The sequence below is a fragment of the Taeniopygia guttata genome, chromosome 5, assembly GCF_048771995.1.
Source record: "Taeniopygia guttata chromosome 5, bTaeGut7.mat, whole genome shotgun sequence".
NCBI classification, from domain to species: domain Eukaryota; kingdom Metazoa; phylum Chordata; class Aves; order Passeriformes; family Estrildidae; genus Taeniopygia; species Taeniopygia guttata.
In genome coordinates this window covers 16,990,543-17,010,915 of record NC_133030.1, presented here as the reverse complement: position 1 = coordinate 17,010,915, position 20,373 = coordinate 16,990,543, and the positions used below count along the sequence as shown (strand labels likewise).

The following is a 20,373-nucleotide window of genomic DNA, read 5'->3' as shown; positions in this document are numbered from 1 at the left end:
ATTGTTCTAAGAGAACAACTCTAAAGATATGTTCTAAAGCACCTGCTTTCTTGCAATTATTCTCGTGTTTTGCAGAAATGTTGGTTTGGAAAGAATGAGAAACCGGGTAAGACTCAAAATATCCTCTATGGTCCAGAGTGTGTGAGCTCTTGTAAGGAAAAGATTCCTTAGGTCAGTTTTGAAGGCAATGCTTTGTTCTAAGTCCCTGGGCAAAGTGCCACATGCCTGTACCCCAAGTTACAGGAGTAATTTGCCTTGTTTTTTAAAAACCAAAAAGGTGACAGGGCTACTTGCAGCCAGCAGAGAAGGCACTTGAGCTGCCATGTACTGCAAGGATGTAGGTACCAGAATGGGAACAGGGTTGCAACAAAACACAGCACTCCAGTCCCTGCAGTAGCTGAGCTATTGCACTGTGAAATATCAGGTTCAGGAGTGCCAGGGGACAAAAATCTGTGTCTGCTCCCTGCTTTTGCTTTGTCCATTGGTTTAGGGTTTAGATTCTTGTTGCAAATTGTTCCATTCTGAGATACATCACACTACAGAGTATCTGTCCAGCTGCTCCAGGCTATGGAAAATGTCTCCTCTCCTCTAAAACTAATTTTTTTGAAGTCCAGTGATGCCCAAGGAAGAAGCCACCTTATTAGCTTTGTTGCACCTCTTTCAACTCATGCTCTGCCCTGCAGCTCCAGGAGCGAAATGTTTACAGTAGCAGAATTGTGAGTGGAGCAGACACCCTTAACTCTTCTGCGGGGAACCTGAAGTGCTCTCCTACACTTGCCAAACCATCTACAAGGCCACACAATGGGGACACTTCCTGCACACTCACTCTCCAGTGCAACTGCACTCAACCCTGGAGTTTTCTGCAGGGGAAAGGCTTGTGTCAAGTTGTTAACCAAGGGAAGCGAGCAGGCTTTAAGCAGGGAGAGCACAGTGGGTATTTAAACAGTGAACCATGCCAATAGGGCCAGACAGCTGATCTAAAATCTAGCAGAATTGTGTCTGTATCTGAATCTCCCCTTAAGTAAAATGTTTATTGCTGTATCCAAAACTTTCCACCTGAGTCTCACGGAGGTGCTGTTGCAGCAGGGTGGCTGGAGACCCTCGAGAGGGGCCTTTGAGAGCAAGCCAGGGCAAAATGAACCATTCAGAGCCTCTTGATGGTCTGGAGTATGATCAGCAGAGATGTAGGTGTATGTCCTTTGCTTTGCAATGGAGCAACACTTCACATTTTCCATTTCATTAACTCTGGGATTCATCTGGCAATCCCAGCACACATGGGAATTCCACTTAGCAGTTCCTGCAGCCCTTCTGGTAACGCAGCTCACTGTTCCTTGTGCACATACACAGACCTGACCTTGTGTTTCCATGTGAAGACACACAGGCACCCTCCCCTCTGAGCTCTGTTCAGTCCAAGATCCAAAGTATCACCCTTAAGAAAGCAGTAACACTTCAAGCACATGGAACTCTTCAGCCTTTAAGGCAGTTTGTCCATCTGGTTGTTATGAGGAGCAAATAGTCCCAAAGAAAGCAGAAGTGCCATGTACTCTAAAAGATTGCATAATAGGAGCTATGAACTTTCAGTAAGGACAAGGACAGGTTTCCAGTAATGATTTCTGTGTTGGGGGTGCTGATGGGGATTTCCCAGCCATAGGTATCCTTTCCAGTTTCCTCTTTTGAAGGGTTTGAGTTGCTTATAAATACCCTCTCTGAGTCTGAGAGAACACAAGACAATCTCCAGCTCCTTTGGTTTTGCCGTTCTGCAGTGGTGAGTGACGTTCTGCATTGGTGAGTGACATTCTGAATTAGTGAGCTGTGTGCAGTGTTTTGAGTTGGTATTCTGGGAGCAGAACCAATGCTTTAGCATGTGGGGTTTCTTTGTACTCATGACAGGAGCAGCAGGGAGTGCTAAAATGCATGTTTCTCATGTGCACCTGCTTTTGTTGTGGAGCTTGTGGTTGCACAGAGGTCAACACTCCTTGCAGGGGGAGAAGGGGGTCCTGGGCGAGCCCTCAGTGCTGGGGCAGCAGCCCAGGCACAGCTGGAGGTGTGGTGGGTTCTCAGTGGTGCTCCAGAACTGCTCATCTCTCTCACTGTCTCCCAGCTCCCCTGGCCAGGAACCATGAGGCTCTGGGTCTGCATCGCATTGCTCTCCACTGTTCTGTGTGCAAGTGCTGACAGACCAAGGATAGTCGATGGAATAATCCGAGCTGGACAATTTGTCCGGGATGCAGCGGGAGGTAAGCTCTGTTACATGGGGCCCTTCCCTCAGGAACCCCCTCCCCAAGCACAGCTTACCAGCAGTCATTGGTGCAGCCCTCAGAGCATGGAAATCCGCAGCTCCACGTTAGAGATCCCCTGGTTTCTGCTGCAGGACCCTGAGGGCCTTGATCAGCCCCCACAGGTGATTTCTGTGAGCACAGCCCTGTGCAAAGGCTGATGTGGAGCAATGCCTCGCTCTTTTTCTGCTCCTTGGGCCTTTCAGCTCCTGACTAAGGTTGTACAGAACTATTTCTGGTGCAATTCTTTCAAGTCAATCTTATCTCCATTTCTCTGCCTTCTTCAGGGGCGCGTGATATGTACAGAGCATACAAGGACATGCGCGAGGCAAATTACAAAGGTGCCGACAAGTATTTCCATGCCCGTGGGAATTATGATGCTGCCCGGAGAGGACCTGGTGGTGCTTGGGCAGCAAGAGTGATCAGGTAATGGAGTGTGCTTGGCTTGTTAAAGTGAGTTATTAGCGATCCAGGCGTTGCAGCTGGAGTGAGGTCCTTTTTGACTAGTACTCAGCTTTGCACCTAGAAGGACAGCAGAGGGGAGGGGAAGTAGTTCCCATCCGGACAGCTGGTCTCTATAGGAATGGTGCCACATGAGTGTGAGCCTTTCTCCTTGTCCTTCCAAGAAGGCAGATTTCTCTCTCTGCATTTCTGATAAGGAACTCTCCTTCATTGCTGGTTCACTTCCCAGCATAACAGATACGGGTTCCACCGTGGACTCGCAGACAAAGGCCAAGCATGTGCTTTCATCTCACCTTGAGAAGCCTCAAAAAATAGTTTTAAATGAGTGAGGGCCCCAACACAAGGCTGAGTTCGATGCAGTCTGTTCAGGTGGCCTTTTCTCCTTCCGCACAGCGACGCCCGGGAGAACTGGCAGAGCGGCGTGAGCGGCAGAGGCGCCGAGGACACCCGGCTGGACCAGGAGGCGAACGCGTGGGGCCGGAGCGGCGGGGACCCGAACCGCTACCGGCCCAAGGGGCTGCCCAGCAAATACTAGCGCTGTACTCCGCTCCTGTCACACCTCCCTGTGTACAACCCAATAAAGGAATCCTCCTGAGAACTGTTCCCTTCGCTGCGAGCATCCGTCCACCCGGGGCGCGGGTCTGCGGGGCGGGGGCGGCGGTGTCGGCGCATCACGGGGGCTGCTCGGGTGCTCCGGGAGCGCGGGCGCCGCTCCCTGCCGAGGGGCGGCCCTGGGCGGGCGGCTCCCGGCACTATCCCGTCAGGGTCCCGGTGCGATCCCAGTGCGATCCCGGCGCAGGCCCGGCACGGTCCCGTCGCGATCCCGGCGCAGGCCCGGGCGCGGCATGCGGCAGCGGCCGCCGGTGGGCAGGGGGCGCTGTGGGGCCGCGAGCGCCGCTCCGGCCGGGCCGCTGCCTCGCTGTACCCTCCCGGCTCTGGGGCCACCATGGACCGCAACCCGTCGCCGCCGTGCAGTGATGCGGAGGAGGAGGAGGGGGACGCGGTGGGGAATACGGTGTACAGCAAGCACTGGCTCTTCAGCGTCCTCACCCGCCTCATCGAGGTGCGCGGCCGCCGGGAGGGAGCGGGCGGCGGGCCCGGCGTCGGTCAGCGCTGGGTGGGTGCGACGCGATCGCTGCCAGGGCCGGGGGGACAGCCGGGCACCAGCGGGGACAAACCCGGGCACACAGCTGGGATTCACAGGGCACAGATCCGGGGGCCGGGCGGGGACACAGTGGGAAAACACCTGGGGCGGCTGCCGGGTGGTGCGGGGTTCAGCCGGGTCGTTCTCCCCCGCCCCGCCGTGTCCCAGGTGATCGCCCCCGCGGAGCCGGATCCCGCCGCCAGCCCCCAGGGAGCCCGCACGGAGCTGGACGAGGAGATGGAGAATGACATCTGCAAGGTGTGGGACATGTCGATGGACGAGGTAGGAGCCCTGTGCCCCGAGTGTCCCGTCAGAACGGTGCTGGCAGCGGGAGAAGGCAGGGAATCGGCCGGCTCGCTCGTTCTGCTGCTCACGCCCGGCTGTGGTGGGCAGGGTGAGGCAGGACTGCTGCGCTGGGGCGGCACCAGCAGCCTCGCCAGGGAGCGGGGCAGCGGCTGGAATTAACTCGGGTGCGCAGCCTGTGCCTTCTGCACTTGGATTATGGGGATAGATAGTATCGATGCCATCTCTAAGCAGGCATATTTTCCTCTAGCAATTGTCATACGTCCAGATAGTAAGCATAGCTTTCTCTGGTAGATAAACAGTCTTTCAAAGTTTAGCTGCAGACTTGCAGTGTCAGTGTATATTTTTCAGCACTCTCAAATGCTGGAACAAATTCTTGAGATATATATATTAGTTTAAGTATTATTTTATTCCCTACCTTGTTGTTCAGATTTTTTAAGTAAACATGGAACATGAATGTTTTATTCCCAAACAGATAACTAATCTTGTGTTTTAATGTGGTAAAATGAGGAAGAGATTTCTTCTGATCAAGTGTTAATGGCAATCCCTTCACTTGCTTCTTTTTTATATGTCATGGTGATGTCATGCCCTAAAACATGATATTTACTGAATTCTGGTTGAGAGTCTGTTTCTGTTGAGATAGGGAGCAATTTGCATTTTCTTGCAAATGTGACTTTTTGGCTCATTCTACAGCAATTCACTGGCATACTAAATCACCAGAGGGGCTTGCTGGCCTTCTCTCATTGGAAAACAAGGATTATTGGTATTAACTGCTGGCAAATAACAAATTCCTTGTAGTGAGTTTGTCATCTCTTTGATCCAGTCCTTTTGCTGTGGGAACATGTTTGATTTTGCATCTGGAAATTGCAAAAGTCTATTTACTTCTCCATTCACTTTCTCTGCAGGATGTTGCTTTATTTCTTCAGGAGTTCAACGCCCCCGATATATTCATGGGAGTTTTCGCCAAGTCCAAATGCCCTCGCCTAACTGTAAGTATGGGCTGTCAAAAAGCTCTCCTGTGTTAACAGCAACAGTAGATAGCTCTGTACATGCATTTACATTTATCTCCCTTCTCCCACTGCATGTGTAATGTATAAGGGGAACCAGGAGAAAACACAAAATCAAAATTTTAAATGCTTTTTCACTCTGTTTTTAACATGGTCTAATCAGTAAGAATTTTGGTAATGCTGAAGCTGATGCATCTCTGCTCCCACAGCCTCATCTAGATATACTGATGAAGGACTGAGTTTATCAAACAGTTAGAAGACCTGTTATAAAACCCATCAGTCTGCCCTTTTTTTTCCTTTTGACTTGTTTCATGATTACTGAACAGAAATGGTCATGAGTTTGTTTAGTCAGACCTACAGAAGTTTGACCCTGGCTGGAGCCCACCAAAGCTGCTCTGTCACTCCCCTCCTTAGCTAGACAGGGGAGAGAAAATACAACAAAAGGCTCATGGGTCACTCACCAGTTGCTGGGATTTGTCATGGACTTTGGCAAAACAGACTCCACTTGGGGAAATTAATTTATTACCAATCAAATCAGAACAAGATAATGAGAAATAAACACAAAAAGATTGCAAAAAATAATATTTGGAATTGTTAAGGCACCAATACTATAATTTTTTTTTAAATTTTGTATTAGTTTTGATGTCACTGATTTCCAGCTTGTGCTACACAGTGCACTGCAAGTCTCAAGATAGGCTTTTCAAAGGTATTCAGTGGTGATGTAAATCCTCTTTCTCAGAAGTAAGCAGATGCTTTACTCCAGGAGATCAGTAGAGACAAATAGAGCTTTGAAAGTTTAGTACTTTGTCTTTGGAAAATACAACCCAAAATTGCGAGTGCAAATTGGCTGTCACAGCTACTATCATGAAACAGTGTTTGCTGGAGTGCCTGCTGTAATTTAGCAGAGGTTATAGCATGCTCATAATTAAGAAGACAACCTTAGTGGAGAGAGTTGATTTCTGACTTTCAATTGCTGCAAACTAATGACTCACTTTGTTTTAGCACCAGTTACCTGCAGGTGTTTCAGAGCTCTCATGGTCCCCTTTACAAACGTGTGCATCCTCTTAATGATTACCTTGGCATGAATATCCTAATGGGATGGACTGCTTTGGGGATTTTATTTTATTATTTTATTTTATTTTATTTTATTTTATTTTATTTTATTTTATTTTATTTTATTTTATTTTATTTTATTTTATTTTATTTTATTTTATTTTATTTATCTTTTTAATCAGAAAATGGGCTTTGCTGGAAGCTTGTATTAAGATCCCTTTCTTTTGTGAGCACAAGAATATCAGTGAGGGTCACGTTTATGTACTAATATTTTTGGTTTAGGACTCCTTTTTTGCTTTAATAACAGGGCTGTCAAATTAGCTTCAAAACAATATACAAAGAGTATGCAAGCAGAGCTGATTTCAAGATTTGCTTTTATGGAACACCTAAATATCTGCATAGTACCTGAGTGTATTTTAGGCTAGTCTGATAGAACAGAAAAATTTGTATGGAATCTGTGCAAAAATTTGTATTTTTGTCATGAAATCAGTAAGTCATACAAGCTTGGAAGTCAAACTGGAAAACATCTTTGAACCTCTCTTACTTTTGTCTTATGGCTCTGGAGGTGAAATTGTGGACCTGCAGTTGTCTCATTATACTGTGTTTTGACTTTCTAGGAAATCTGTGTGGGAATATTAGGCAATATGGCCTGTTTCCAGGACATCTGCATGTCTATTAGCAAAGATGAGAATCTTGGGTAAGTTCTGTGTGCTTTGTACATGAACAGGTACTGCTTGTCTGGACTCACAATCAGGAAATTCATGTTAGAGAAGGATCTAAGCTTGCCTGCCCAGCCTCATATTCATTCATAAGCTTTGGCTAGCCATGTTTCTGTGGGAAGTGCTCAGGAAAGGAAGAAAGGACACACACCACTGTTTTTGGGGATTTTTAATCAACAGTCAAGTTAATTTTTAAGTTTGGTGTTCTTGAGACACTGGAAGTGCATGCACAGTTAGGAAAAGGCTTTAATCTCAGAACTTGGCTGCAGTTATGAAATTAATATTTTTATACCTTTTTGAAAAATAAAGATGGATTTTATTAACCCTTTTCCCTCTGCATTTTCTCCTTAAAGCCAAGTGTTACTGCAACGTTTGTGTGATTCGGACTCCCCAACTCTTCTAGAAACAAGCAGGTAGGACATCTCAGAAATTAATGCATCATTAGTAGTAACATGTAACATGTAGTTCTGTTATGCTCTGAGGCGTGGGGAGAAAATTGACAAGTGGGCTGACTATTTTATTATCCTCTCATCCTTTCCTTTTGCTGTTTCTGCACTGTTGTGGAATCACTTTGTAGTGAGTTAAATTCCTGTTTCTGTTTCCACTGTTATTATTTTGGATTTACACTTGTACAGCTAAAAGGAGTGAAGTGGTTTCTAATTTGTTAAATGGGGAACTCTTGCCTAGGTTGTTGTTAACTTGCCTCTCCCAGCCTGAGGTGGCCAATGTCTGGGTGGAGAGGATCCGAGAAAACCCTTCTGTGTACGACTGTGTTTGCTTTATAATGTCCAGCTCTACAAATGGTAAGTTGCCAAAACAAGCTGGGATTTAGTGGGTGTTTGCAGAAGAAAAGTAACCGAAGCTTGCAATTTCAAAGACAAATATTTTCAGTTGGGTTAATTTCTTAAAATAAAGGAAACATCCTGAGTTTAAAGGACACCAAAACAAACTTGCCGTGCCTTTGCAGGTTTATAAATATATATCAAACCAACCAGAAAAGCACTCGTAGAGGAAGAAGAAAGCTCTGGGGGGAAATCAAAATATGTTTAAGCTGAAAAAATTATTATTTGCCACAATAAAAGAAAGGACATAGTCCTCATTCAGGATATGCATATGTCATTTTTGAACCTTGAAACAAGACCTCATTTAATTTATTTTTTTTCAAGTCAGATATGGATTTTCTATTTTTAAAGCTACTGTATCTGTGGAATGTGAACTGGAGGCACTGTTCAGTTACTCTGGCAGCTGAATGCTGTGCAGGCTTTAGGTATGCAGACAGTGCTACACAAATCTCTCTTAGCACTAATTCAGCAAAAACACACCAACCACCTAAAAATGGAAATATTTTGAATAGCATTTGTGTTTAACATCCAACTCAGCTGTAACAGCAGTTGTCATTTGTCAAGAATCCTAATAATACAGCTTTTTCAATTTTTAATCAATTTTTTTAATGCCAATTCTCAGAAATCCTGCTCCATCTAATGGAAATAACAGATCTGTTTAACTAAAATGGCAGGTTGGCAGGTGGATGATTAGCATAAAACTGCATATCTAGGAACAAGTCTTGAAAAATTTTACTTCAGAAGCAGAAGTGAGGACTTTTCAGGAACATGGCATCTCTTTGCAGAATAAAGTTACTGCTTCACCTGTGGCATGACAAAGTAGAAGGTGTCAGTTGGCTTTCTAAAAATCCCTATGTATCACACTCTTTACCTGGTCTATGCCACACAAAGGAATTAAACATAGCAACTAGTAGTCGGTCACAAAGAAAGTGAATTTATTTCAGTCCTGAATTTACTCCAAATACTTGTATATACTAGCATTTTGTGAGCTAATTTTTGCTCTTAATTTTTAACCTTGTTGAAATAAAAATAACATTCTCTCTTGTGCAGTTGAATTGCTGGTGAAAGTGGGTGAAGTGGTGGACAAGCTCTTTGATCTGGATGAAGAGCTGATGTTAAACTGGATCAAAAATGGCACTTGTCACTCTGTGGGACCATCTGTAGATGATTCTCCTGAAGAACTTCCAGACTTTAAGATTGTGCCTTGTATACTTGAAGCAGCCAAGCAAGTCCGGTATGGGAGATTTCTTTTTGATTTCATGGCTGGGGAGATTCTTCATAACCTTATAAGTTCCCAAATATCTTGCTTTTAGTGGCACAGTTTGACAAATCACTGGGATATGTTTTCCTGGACTTATGGTTTGATATGAGTCAACTTGTTTGTTTGCAAAAGGAATGGCAGTGGCTGCTGATGGGCTTCTCTGTGACCAAAACACATAACATAAGCCCTGTGAGCAGCACTTTAATTTGTCTTTTTGATGTTTCTTCTGTGTAGATCAGATAACCCAGAAGGACTGGATGTTTATATGCATATACTGCAGCTCCTGACCACGGTGGATGAGGGTATCCAGGCTATTGGTAAGAACCTGGAATTGCTATGTGTGAGGGGACCAAGGGAGGCCATAACATCTGGATCACCCTGTATTTACTGGGGAGAACAGGAATTCACATACTTGGAATAAATTTGTTGGGTTGGTGGGTTCTCTTTCTTTCTTTCTCAAGTGCAGGCTCCTGATGGAGGAAAAGAGACTTGGAGTTTGCTTTATGACCTCGTTTGCCAGGAGCTTTGCCAGCCAGATGACCCACCGATCATTGTGCAGGAGCAGAAGACTGTGCTGGCCTCTATTTTGTCCGTGCTGTCTGCTATGTTTGCTTCACAGACAGAGCAGGAGTACACCAGGATGAGGAAAAGCAAGTCATGCTTTTTTCTGGGTTTTTTTTTTTTTTTTTTTTTTTTTTGTTTTGGTTTTTTTTTTTTAAGTTAATATTCATTCACAGTTAGCTTTATGTGGTTGTGGAAGGTGGTTTAATTCAGTGACATTGCATACAGTAAGACTCTTCCCTGGTTGCTCAGAATCACAGCTAGCCCAAAATTCAGTTACTGGGTGGGCTGTAAATTCTGAGGATTTACAGTACCAGAATCTACAGATTCGGCTCAGTCTTCTCCATTGGGTAAACTAGTGAAAATTTCAGAATTTATTTTTGCTAAAATATAGTAATACATTATTACATTGCTGTTTTATATATAATATATACAACATATATTTTTATGCAGTATTTTTTTTTTTTTTTTTAGTTGGGGAAGATTCTGCACTTACTTGAATCCCTCTATCATTTCTTACTTTTCAATCCATGGGAAAGTCTTTAGAATTAAAAGCCTGTCTTGAGAATGTGAGTCAGGGTCATCTGCAGCAGAAAGATGCTGTGTATTATGGTTTGTGAGATAGGATTATCTGGATGCAATTTTAACATACTGCCCTCACTGAGTACTTCTAAAGACAGTTTCTTCCTCATGCTCCTTACACTGGCATATATTTTTTATAGATACAGGTCAGCTTGCAGGAAAATTTATTTGGGTTTTCTACTACATTTCCACTTGCTTCTTTAAAACTGTCTTTGAGTAACAAAACACAACACTGTCAGAATATACATCCCTATAGCTTTTGTGTAAAAATCTGATTGTGTTTCAAAATTCTAATGCCTTGAGAGGATTAGATGGACAAGAATTTTCAGTGTTTAAGTTCACTGTTCTTGTTACTTTGTGTTAAGATATGCCACTGATTGGGAGCTTGATTCGTATTTTACAATACATGGAGGGCTGTGGGAAGAGAGCTGTTGATAACTCCAAGGAGTCTGAGCAAGAGGAGACTGGAAGGACTGATGTAAATGAGGAAGATTTCCATTTAAAAATTTTGAAGGATATTTGCTGTGAATTGCTTTCCAATATGCTTCAAGAACTAACCAAGGTAAGAATAAACAAAATTATAGTAGGGATTTCTGCAGGGTAGGTAAGAAAAAAGTATTCAATATTAATGTGGACATTTTTCTGTGCAAGTGCAGTTGGTTATGGGGAATTCGTTAGCGACTCAACCAGAAGTAGCAACATGTGTGGGAGATGGGAGGGACACTGGTTTTCTGAGGGGTGTGCCAAGATTCTGTATGATAAATTCTGTTGCTCTTTCTTTTGAATGAAAGTCAGTTTATTTAAGAAAAGGAAATATATAATCTCACCTTCTCAGCTGGACCCTTTTAATTGTGGAGGCATTCAGGTTAAGAGACTTGTGATGTGTGAACTTTCACACCTTTTGGCATCAGCTTTGTCTGGCTTTCTCTGAGATTTGTAAGTTCTGGTTGTTTTACCCACTGATAAGAAAAAAACACATTCTGTGGATGCTGTGTACTGTTTTATTGTTCTTTCAACAACTGTTCACAATATGATGGTTGTATATCTGATTTTCTAGGAGAATACCTTAGAAGGACTGCACCAGGGACACCTGAATGAACAGACATGTTCCTGTGCTTTTCAGAGCCTCTTACCTCTGTATTCTGCTTCGGTGAGTATGTGACAAGGTCTGTGACACAGCTGAAAAAGTGCTCCTTGGGTGGCAGGACCTTTCCAAATCTGATACACAAACAGGGCAGAATTGCTCAGGCACAGGTAAAACACCATCCAGTGCCATTCAGTCTTACCCCCTCTGTCTGTTCTGCCTTGCTTCAGCCAGAGCATTGCTGAGATCATCAGCTGATGCCAGGGCCATCCTGTGCTGATGTAAGTGGATGTCTGAAAATTTATCCTAGCTGAAAAGTTATCTTGTATATTTTTATAAAATAATTATTCTAAGTATTTTTCATAGGGAACTTTTCTCTGGGTGAGAAAAGTTTCTGTGTTTCTTTTAAACAAGAAAATAAGGGTTTGAGGAAAGTGGTACCATTTCAAAATTTAGACCAACTGGAATTGTGAAGTTTAGGAGGAAGGTAGCTACTGTAGATCGTTTGCCATTATTCATTGCAGTGGCTGCTGCTGGCTGCTCCTATTTGGAAGGTACAGAAGTAGAAAGAGCCTCTGTGCCAGTATGAGAATTCTGTGTTCCATGCAAGTTGGTTTTGTTTTTTATTTTTTCTTCTTGTGTGTGTTTTTTATTTCCAGGTGGAGAGTTTCCTTGAAGTCCTGCGTGAGGCTGATCAGACACTTGCTGACAATCTGGAAAAACGTTTCCCAAGCCTGAAGGCTCACGCCTAAGAATTTACATGAAATATTTTCCTTCTTTGGAATGAAGATTTTTGACTGTTTCATTACAGCATTTCAGAAATCAAGTTTTCAGTAAATGCAGGAGTATGAGTCAACCTCTTTACCAGCAGGTGGCTTTTAAGAAATGTTCTGGGCAGCCCTGATTAACCTAGGGTTAACCTGGTTTGCAAGGGGAAAGAAATGACTGTGAATCACTTCTGCATCTTCCATCCTGTTTGCTCTGGTAATGAGAGACTGTTGATTTCTAATTGCTCTCCTGCAGAGTAGTTTTCTTTGAATAACTCTCAATTCTGTGCTTTTCAACTGAAGTTGAAACAGTAAAATGAATGAAATGCACTGAGTAGTTCTTTAACATGGTGCTGGTTTCTTTCAAGTTGCTGTTGGCAAAAGGAGGATTGCACCATAGAAATCCCCTTCAAGCATCTGATGAAATCAGTTAAATTATTGAGTTGTTTGGGGATTTTTTTAGATCATATCAATACCTTGAGCAAGTACTGTAACAGAAACTTTTCATTCTGCTCCTTTCAAATCTTCACACTTCTGCTGAAGCTCTTCACTGCAGCTCTGAGCTGTGGTGTCTCAGTCCTGTGCAGTTGAAGGATTTGAGAATATTGCTACCAATGGTCTGTGCTGCAGCTTCCAGCCACTGCAGGTAATTACCCACAGTTAAGAGTTGCAGGGCAGCCTTGGATTTAATCCCTGGTGTACTTGCAGACCTTTGAGTTTTTTTGCAGCAGTCTGTGCTTCAATGTAGAAGTGTAACATATCAGTTCTTTCCTTCTTGATTTCTTGTATGAATGACCTCAGAATGGCACGAGAAATGCCATGTTTTCCATGGGGGAGGTTAGGGTGTTAGGTCACTTGCAGGAAATTCAGTGTACAATCTCCTAAAATTTTAACAATATGATATTTTAACTGCATTGCATTTTTAGATCCTGTGTCTGCATGCAATGTAGAATGTTCTGAGTCTGAAGAGACAGCACAGCAGCACATGAACTTCACTGTTTCTGTAAATGAGAGTGGAAACAATTGGCCTTTATTAGGTTTGAGATGTAAAAGCAAATGGGAACCAGAGCACAGAGAATAACTGAATGTCACATACACACATTCCCTGGCTCTCCAGGTTTTACAGGCTTTAGTGTTGTGCTGGGCCATGTTGTGTTACCAGAGTTACCTGGACATGTGGTAAAATACAGTATGTATATATGTACATATAACCTTTGCATCCCAAATACCAGTTTTCAAAACCAGTGCAATTCAGTCATCCCCCTGCCAGAACCATCCCCCTGCCAGCAGCATCTTAATTGTCAGCAGGGAATTTGGAATTGCAAATACCTGACTTGTTTTGCCAAAAAGAATTGCTGTGGTTTATATCAATTTTTGTATGCTATGTTTGTTGGAGAAAACTGGTGACTGTGAATCAGATGACACCATTTTTCATACTACTTTGACAGTTTTGGGATATTTTCTTAAACCTACAGATTTGTAATAAAGCTTCTTTAAAAAAAAAAAACAAAAACAAAACCTGTATGCTTTCCTTTATTCCAGTGTTTTCTGAGCCACTGGAAATGTTGGTTACACTTAAGTGTGTCAGTTGTAGGAGGAAATTCAAACCTCTTCATAATGTCTGTGTGCTGTAAAATATATTTTCCTTCATGGAATATTTCTTTTAACTCTTGCTTTTTTTTTTCACAGTCATTTTTATGGTCTGGAAGTTAATGTGTGCCTCATCCCATAAACATTCTTTGAGCTTAGATGTCTCTAGCTGTATTATAAGTGTCTTCCACCATAGTGAAGAATTATTTCTGGTGGGCATCTCCTGAAATTTGTGGTAGTTGAAATTCTGCAGTAGCCATGTAATGTAATATAGAAAAAAAAATCTGAGACAAGATCTGTTGTTTTATTTTGTTCCTTCTCCTTTTCAATACACCAATATCCAGTGTTGGCTGATGAACTGTTAAGTGTTACTGATACCTGGTGCCTGTCATTTGGGAACCCGGGTGGGTCCCATCCTCCTGCTCATCTGCAGCAGAAGGAGCTGCAGGCATGGTCAGTCAGCCTTGCTTTGGCAGAATGGTAATTCAGGTATGCTGGGAATTGTTGCCCTTGATAACCACGGTGAATTGGAGGTTGGGATTCCCTCTTTGCCCACCCGTTGTGTGGTGTCTGTGGCGCTGCCTTGGGGAGCGAGGCTGGTGCCAGGGTGAATGCAAGGGGACTGTGCCATGTGTGTGGTGTTCAGAGAGGGAAGATGTTTGTGAAGGTAGGTGGATGATGTGTTTGGAACTGGTGCATGTGTGTTTCACCATCCTGCCAGCAGGGACCTCCCTTGGCCTGTGCTTCATGAGCAGCATGTGTTTGGGGTTTTGGTGGGGTTGGGCTTCATTTTGATTTTAGTATTTTTTTTAATTCCCTCTCCTGTTTTGACACCCACTGGCAAGCCTGAGCCCTCTAGGCCAGTTGATTCAGAATGGCTGTCTGTCTACAAGGAGGTGAGCAGCTTTCTTCCATACCAAAGATCTGATTAACTCCAGAATATCCTCCTCTGGGGAGAAATGTGAAGTACTTGTCACTGATCTGTGCAGAGTTCTGAACAAAAGCAGGTATCTGAAGCATTGAACTAAAGCACCAGGAGTTCAATCCTACTTGGACAGAGCTGGATCTGACTTGTGGCATGAGAGCAGTCATAGAAAATTAAGGCAGAAAGCAGACTGGAAGGCCTTATTTTAAATTAGTTTTAATAGATCCATATGATAATTTCATTCAAAGGATTCTAACGTTCTGTTGACTCAACTTTTATGCACGTGTGGCATCTTTATCCCACATTGTAACATTTTCCTGGTGGGACAAAGCGCCACAAAACCAAAGAAATTCGGGATGTGGGGAAAAAAACAGTGGCATTGGAATGCTTTATCTGCTCCTTCAGCAGTGCAAGGAGGTGGTTGCTGATATCCTAATGCTTGCTCAATATTCATGATGCATATTTGTTCTTTCTGGTAGACTAAACTATGAAACCTAAAAAGCTCTTTTATCTGCTTCTCCATATCCATGTCACTCTGCTTAATTTTCTGTCACTACTATTTTAGTTCATATTTTGTCTAAGTGCTGTGGTGAGTCCTTTGTAAGGTGAAACTGCCCTGGTTTAAGCACCTGTCACTGAAACTAAGATGCATCCAAAAGAAATAATAAGTCTTTATTTTTAAGGAAGTATCTTCATAATTTATTATATTGGCATTAAAAGTATGGAGCTGTTACTGTGGTTTTGTTTGCCTGGAAAATCTTCTTTCTCACTACCCTTATTTTGGCTGCTACTGGGAGTTACAAAAGCAGCAGTCTCTCTTGTTTTTCGCTGAAGAATTTGCCTTTTTTTTTTTTTTTTTCTACAGTGGGATCTTTTAGCAGTTCCCTAATGCATCCTTTTATTTCCCCCTCAAAATTAAATGTGCTTTGTCAGTGCTCGCCATTTACTTTTCATTTTGTTGGAGATGATGATGAAATTCACGTGTTCTGCCAAAGTCAATGAGAAGGGAAGAACCTGCTACACCTGGGGCAAGGACCAGTCTGCTGTGATGTTATACAACTTCCCAAAAGCCCTTCATGTGAGGGCAAGCCCAGGCAGCCATGTGCCTCAGCCCTGCAGTCAGAGAAGCCCCTCAGTCAGAGCTGATGGGGCATGAGCTGAGCGAACCTGACATCACCAGCATGGCTAAACAAACCAGGTTATTGCCAACAGCTATCCACAGAGGTTTTGCAATGGGAAATACTGCTCCAACACTTCCTTTTGTTCCCCTTCCTGATTCACTTTTGCAAAAAGAAACCCAGATTTATAATGCAAGGAGCTGACATCTAAGATGGGTGAGAAAACGAATTTGCTTCTGAGTTGTTACTGTGGAGAAAATGAATGAATGCAGGGAAAACCCAATGTGGCTCCATTTCTCTTTCTCCCAGGTCATTGCATGTGAGCTTCATGTCTTAGTGATGGCTCAGTAAAGTCTGAGAGCTGAATTTCATACAAACGCTACTGTGAAAGAGCTTGCAAAGAAAAGGTAACAGTGGTAGGAGGCTGTGAAGAGAAGAAGTAATAGTAGAGAAAGAGAAACAATGAAGAAGAGATAGTGGAGAAAGAAGGAAAATAGGTGAAAACTTGGAAGAATCCTGACAAAGGATAAATAGTAAGTGTGATGTTGTAGGAGAAAGGTATTACATATCAGTAATTATGTTAACAATCTAGATCTGTCCAGGTGGAATAGCTGGTGTGCAGTCACCTGTCAAAAGTCTAACACTGATTACATTTTCTATTTTCAAAGCTGAATTTCCTTGGCAGTTTTTCCTGATCTTATGGAAATGAGACAAGCCTAAGGTGAACAAGAGGTCTTAAAAACCACAGCAGGTGGGCTAATGAGTATTGCTGGATTTTTTTTTTTTAATTTCTTTGTTTTAATTCACCCACTCTTCCCCCTTGTTTTTTGCTGGCTGGGTGAGGCACCAGGGAGCCAAATAATGATGGAGATGAGGCAGAGTCACCTTGCTTAGCATAGGTCTTGAGTGTGACAGAGGCAAGATGTGAAAGCAGAGTCCTGGTCTGCAGCAGCCTGCAGCCTGCTCCTGGCACAGGAACAGTGACTGCCTGCATATTTGTGCCCATGGTAACTTAAGTCCCATGTTGATACTTCCCCAATTTATGTCCCTTCATCCAGTTTCCAAGGAAATCTTAGAAAAGAAAATGCACCTTGGTATTCTGTGTTGCAATAGCAGCAGTTATTTATTCTGTGCTTTAGGTTATGCAAACTTTATTTTAATTTTGCAGTGAGTTTGTATCAATATTATTTTTGTTGTCATGTGTATAATTTTTGGTGACAGCTCTGTTTAAAGAAGACATAACTTTAACAAGCCATCTGTTAACCTTACATAGAAAGGAAATGCTTTTGTCAATTATTCCAATGAAATCAGAAAAATAATTTCCTGGCCTCCAGTAGCAGACCAGTCACCCTATCTTCTGTCAATACGAGGATATTGAAACATGCAGGAAATACATGCACACTTTTATCCTGCCCTGCAATACAGCCACAGAGCTGCATTATATTTAGCCAGTGATGTCAGAAAGTTTCATTTTCCATTAAAACTTCTTTGTAGTGCACAAACTCTTTTATTGAACATCAGAGAGTTTCCTCAGTCAGGTGGGAAGGCTGGACACAGGAACTGTGGGAAGACATTTTGAGTTTATGTCAGCCTGATTAGTAAAGATTTCGATGTAATAAGAGAGTAGAAAAGAGAGACAAACACTTCAGATTAGGTGTGAATAAAAAACCCTGCAAAATTACTCCATTTTGTTATTTGGAATGAAGCCATAACAATGGCTGAAAGGAAGAAAGAACAGTAGTGGACAGAAAAGGCTGGAATAATAGGAAAGAGGAAAATGGAGAAAACATGGAAGAGCAAGGGAGGAGTCTGGTTTTGTGAGGTTAGTAGATAGAAGACATTTATGAGTAGACAAAAAGAAACACAGGAAACTGCCTATGAGGTGACAAATGGTGTAGGTCCAAGGAAAGTCTTTGAGGGGCATAAGTGTATTGGCACTGTGTAGTGTGAGCTGCTCTCATGGGAAAGTCCCAATCCCAAATGAAGGGATGATTGGTCCTATTCCTTCTTCCCTTATTGGAGAGGTTCTCACAACTCTTAAAAGAAAATGGAAGATAGATGCAAAATATACTGGCATTGAGCTGCTCTGGAGAGAGTTTAGAGTTGTCCAGGCCAATTCCTGCACAGTCTATGTGCTTACTGACACAAGCAAGAGCAGCCAGGGGTAGCCCTTAGGGGCAAACTTCTTGCAGCTTTTCTGCTTCTCCAGCCTTTCTGGACAGCAGAGCAGGTGGGTGAGGACAGCATCCAGCAGTGTGTCAGTGCACATGTGCTTTGGAGCCCACCCTGCTCACTTCTCTCTTGTCCAGCACTCAGTGATGAACAAAGATCAGAACCAGATCTTTTATTGCAGCGTTGTCAGTAACTTTAACCAACAGATCTGGAGTCAACCCCCACAATGGAAGTATTGAAAATAACCACAGTGCTACTCCACAGCTGTCAGCTTTTACATGAAGAGAGCTCTTAATGCTGCAGTGTCTCTGGGAGGCAGACTTATTTCTTGTCTGCAGTGTGAAGGTTGAGGGTGCTTTGTTGGAATAACCTGCTGAATGTGACGCAGCATGATGTGACTGCCCACACAGGGTAAAGGAAATGCTGTCATGATTTAATTAATCAGTTCTGATCTGCTGATCCCCGAGTTTACTTAGACTTGAAAGAAGTAAATATAATTAAATTAAACAAAGGTTGTTCCTTCCCGCACATGCTCTGGGCCCTTTTGCGTCTTCCATGAGATTAAAAAAAGCTTATGAATAACAGGCAGAGTAGTCTTTGTTGCTGTTGTTGTTGACTTAATGCAGAAGGCTGGCAGGAGGAATATTATGCACAGGTGCAGTATGCATGACGTGAGAAGAAGATGACACATGGGTGTTTGAAATTAGTTTTTTAAAATTTGATTTCCAGTGTTAGGTTGCAAAAGGATAAAAACATCAAGGTTTCAGTGTTGCCTGTTGCAGGTCAAGGTAATTTTGACAAAATGTGGTAATGTTTGAGTTGAAACCTTATCAAAATAGAGGAAAGAGGTAGAAGAGGTTCAAATTCAGCTCTTGGTTTATCCAAAGGGTTTTTCTTTGTTAGTGCCTAAAGCTGTGCAAGCCCTGGGTGCCTCAGTGTGATTCCACAGTGGGTCTGGATGGTTTTCCACCAGCCAGAGGTGGTGCCTGTTCAGTTGTACTGCCCAGCCCCTGCCTGGGTGGCTTTGAGAGCACACTCACAAATTTTCAGTGGTTTCTTTGGCCACAGCCACTGTGTAAAAGCACATCCCTGTCCAGCTGTGGCCTTCCTGCCTCCTCTCACACAGAGCTGTTTCTGCCAGCAGCTGGGACCTGCCCTCTCCAAGCACCACATCTTCATTCCTAGTCTTGTGTCTGTACTGGAGAGGTTTGTGGAGGGAGATGTGGCTTTGGGGAAGGCAGTTCCCTTGTATTCTACTGCATGTACTTGTGTCACATGTTTGTCATTCACAAATGACACAGCATGTGGCTGTGCAGATGTCATTTACAGTGTGCTATGCCAAATCCATCAGAAAATCCCTGATAACTCCATTTACCATGGGGTTTTTCAGGTGAATTTACCCCTGTCTTTCAGGAAGTTAATTCTAGATTTTATTTTTTAATTGTTTGTACTAGTGGGGTAGGAGAAAGTGGGTAGGGTGAAGAAGCTTAATAAAAATGAGAAATACCCACTCTATTTAACCCCCTTTTTTCTCTGGAGTAATTGTCACATCAATCAAAGCTAACATCGATTAACACAACTTGTTCTTAACTAAAATTAAATTCAAAAATAAGCAAATATTTTGTCCATGTAGTTTGCCAGATATTAAAGATTAGTTTGACTCATCCAGAATTAGTTTTTTCCCATTTTTTCTTTCTAAAAATTGGTGCTGTCCAATCTTTAACTCTTTTCGTTTTAGTCCCTACAAGCATGTGAATAAGTGAAAAGAAATGTGAATAGATGGGAGGCACAGTGTCAATTCACTAAATATATGGTTGTGAATTGCATTGAGCTCTGCTTGCACCTCTTTGACAAATCCTCATTAGCCTGTTTTGGTCTACACTTGCATCCTCTTGTCAGCTGTAACTCTGCTCACAGTTTGGCACCCTGATTTTTATCCATCATCCTGGTTACTATTTAGCTAATGCTTTCAACCTTAAATAATCTTATAATGTTTTATTTCTCTGAAATAAAATGTTGTACCTAGTGTTCCTAAAAGCAAAGCTCTCTAATCAGGCAGATGAGAGTCATTAGTGTTACATTTCAGGGAGCCTTACTTTGATCCAAACTAATTAATTTTGCCCCAATACAAAATTGTCCTAACTATAATGGGAACTAAAATCTAATAAGATAAAAGAAATTCAGAGAGGAAAAAATATCTGTCATGAGAACACAGCAAGATGAACAGCTTTTGGAAATGATGATGTGTTTCACAGCTCTGAGGCTGGACATTTTACAATTGCCAGTGTGTTTAAAGTAGCTGCTGTGAATTGATGGGTTTACATTGCTGCTTTTCATCCCTGGAGCAAAAAGTGACTGTGATTTAATTTATGTTGTTCGTGCTGGTCAATGGCCAGTGTCTAGACCAGAGGCTGCCCTCTGTCATCTGTTTCCTGTGTGATTTCAGGACTTCAGTGGATGGGGTGTCTGAGCTGGCTTTGGTGTGAAGCCCTGAGGGACTTTAACAG

The 20,373-nt window shown here is 42.8% G+C and overlaps 2 protein-coding genes across 3 annotated transcripts; both read left to right on the top strand.

The window, feature by feature from the left end:
- Window positions 1-1,609: 1,609 nt before the first annotated feature.
- On the top strand, window positions 1,610-3,336 carry LOC100226788 (serum amyloid A protein). Of its 2 annotated transcripts, none has more exons than XM_030273861.4 (4): window positions 1,610-1,765; window positions 2,102-2,237; window positions 2,564-2,702; window positions 3,132-3,336. In XM_030273861.4, exons 2-4 carry the CDS (start codon window positions 2,120-2,122, stop codon window positions 3,271-3,273), a joined length of 399 nt encoding a protein of 132 aa, XP_030129721.3. In that variant the 5' UTR covers window positions 1,610-1,765; window positions 2,102-2,119; the 3' UTR covers window positions 3,274-3,336. The 2 variants fall into 2 exon arrangements, with proteins under 2 accessions (XP_030129721.3, XP_002198615.4); XM_002198579.7 differs by having other exon boundaries at window positions 1,627-1,785.
- A 145-nt stretch (window positions 3,337-3,481) lies between these two features.
- SAAL1 (serum amyloid A like 1) lies at window positions 3,482-13,716 on the top strand. The gene is made up of 12 exons (XM_002197851.7): window positions 3,482-3,801; window positions 4,051-4,164; window positions 5,091-5,174; window positions 6,863-6,942; window positions 7,318-7,377; window positions 7,652-7,767; window positions 8,857-9,040; window positions 9,302-9,384; window positions 9,529-9,717; window positions 10,576-10,772; window positions 11,268-11,360; window positions 11,954-13,716. The coding sequence occupies exons 1-12, from the start codon at window positions 3,685-3,687 to the stop codon at window positions 12,044-12,046; spliced, it is 1,410 nt and encodes a 469-aa protein (XP_002197887.2). The 5' UTR covers window positions 3,482-3,684; the 3' UTR covers window positions 12,047-13,716.
- Window positions 13,717-20,373: the final 6,657 nt, after the last annotated feature.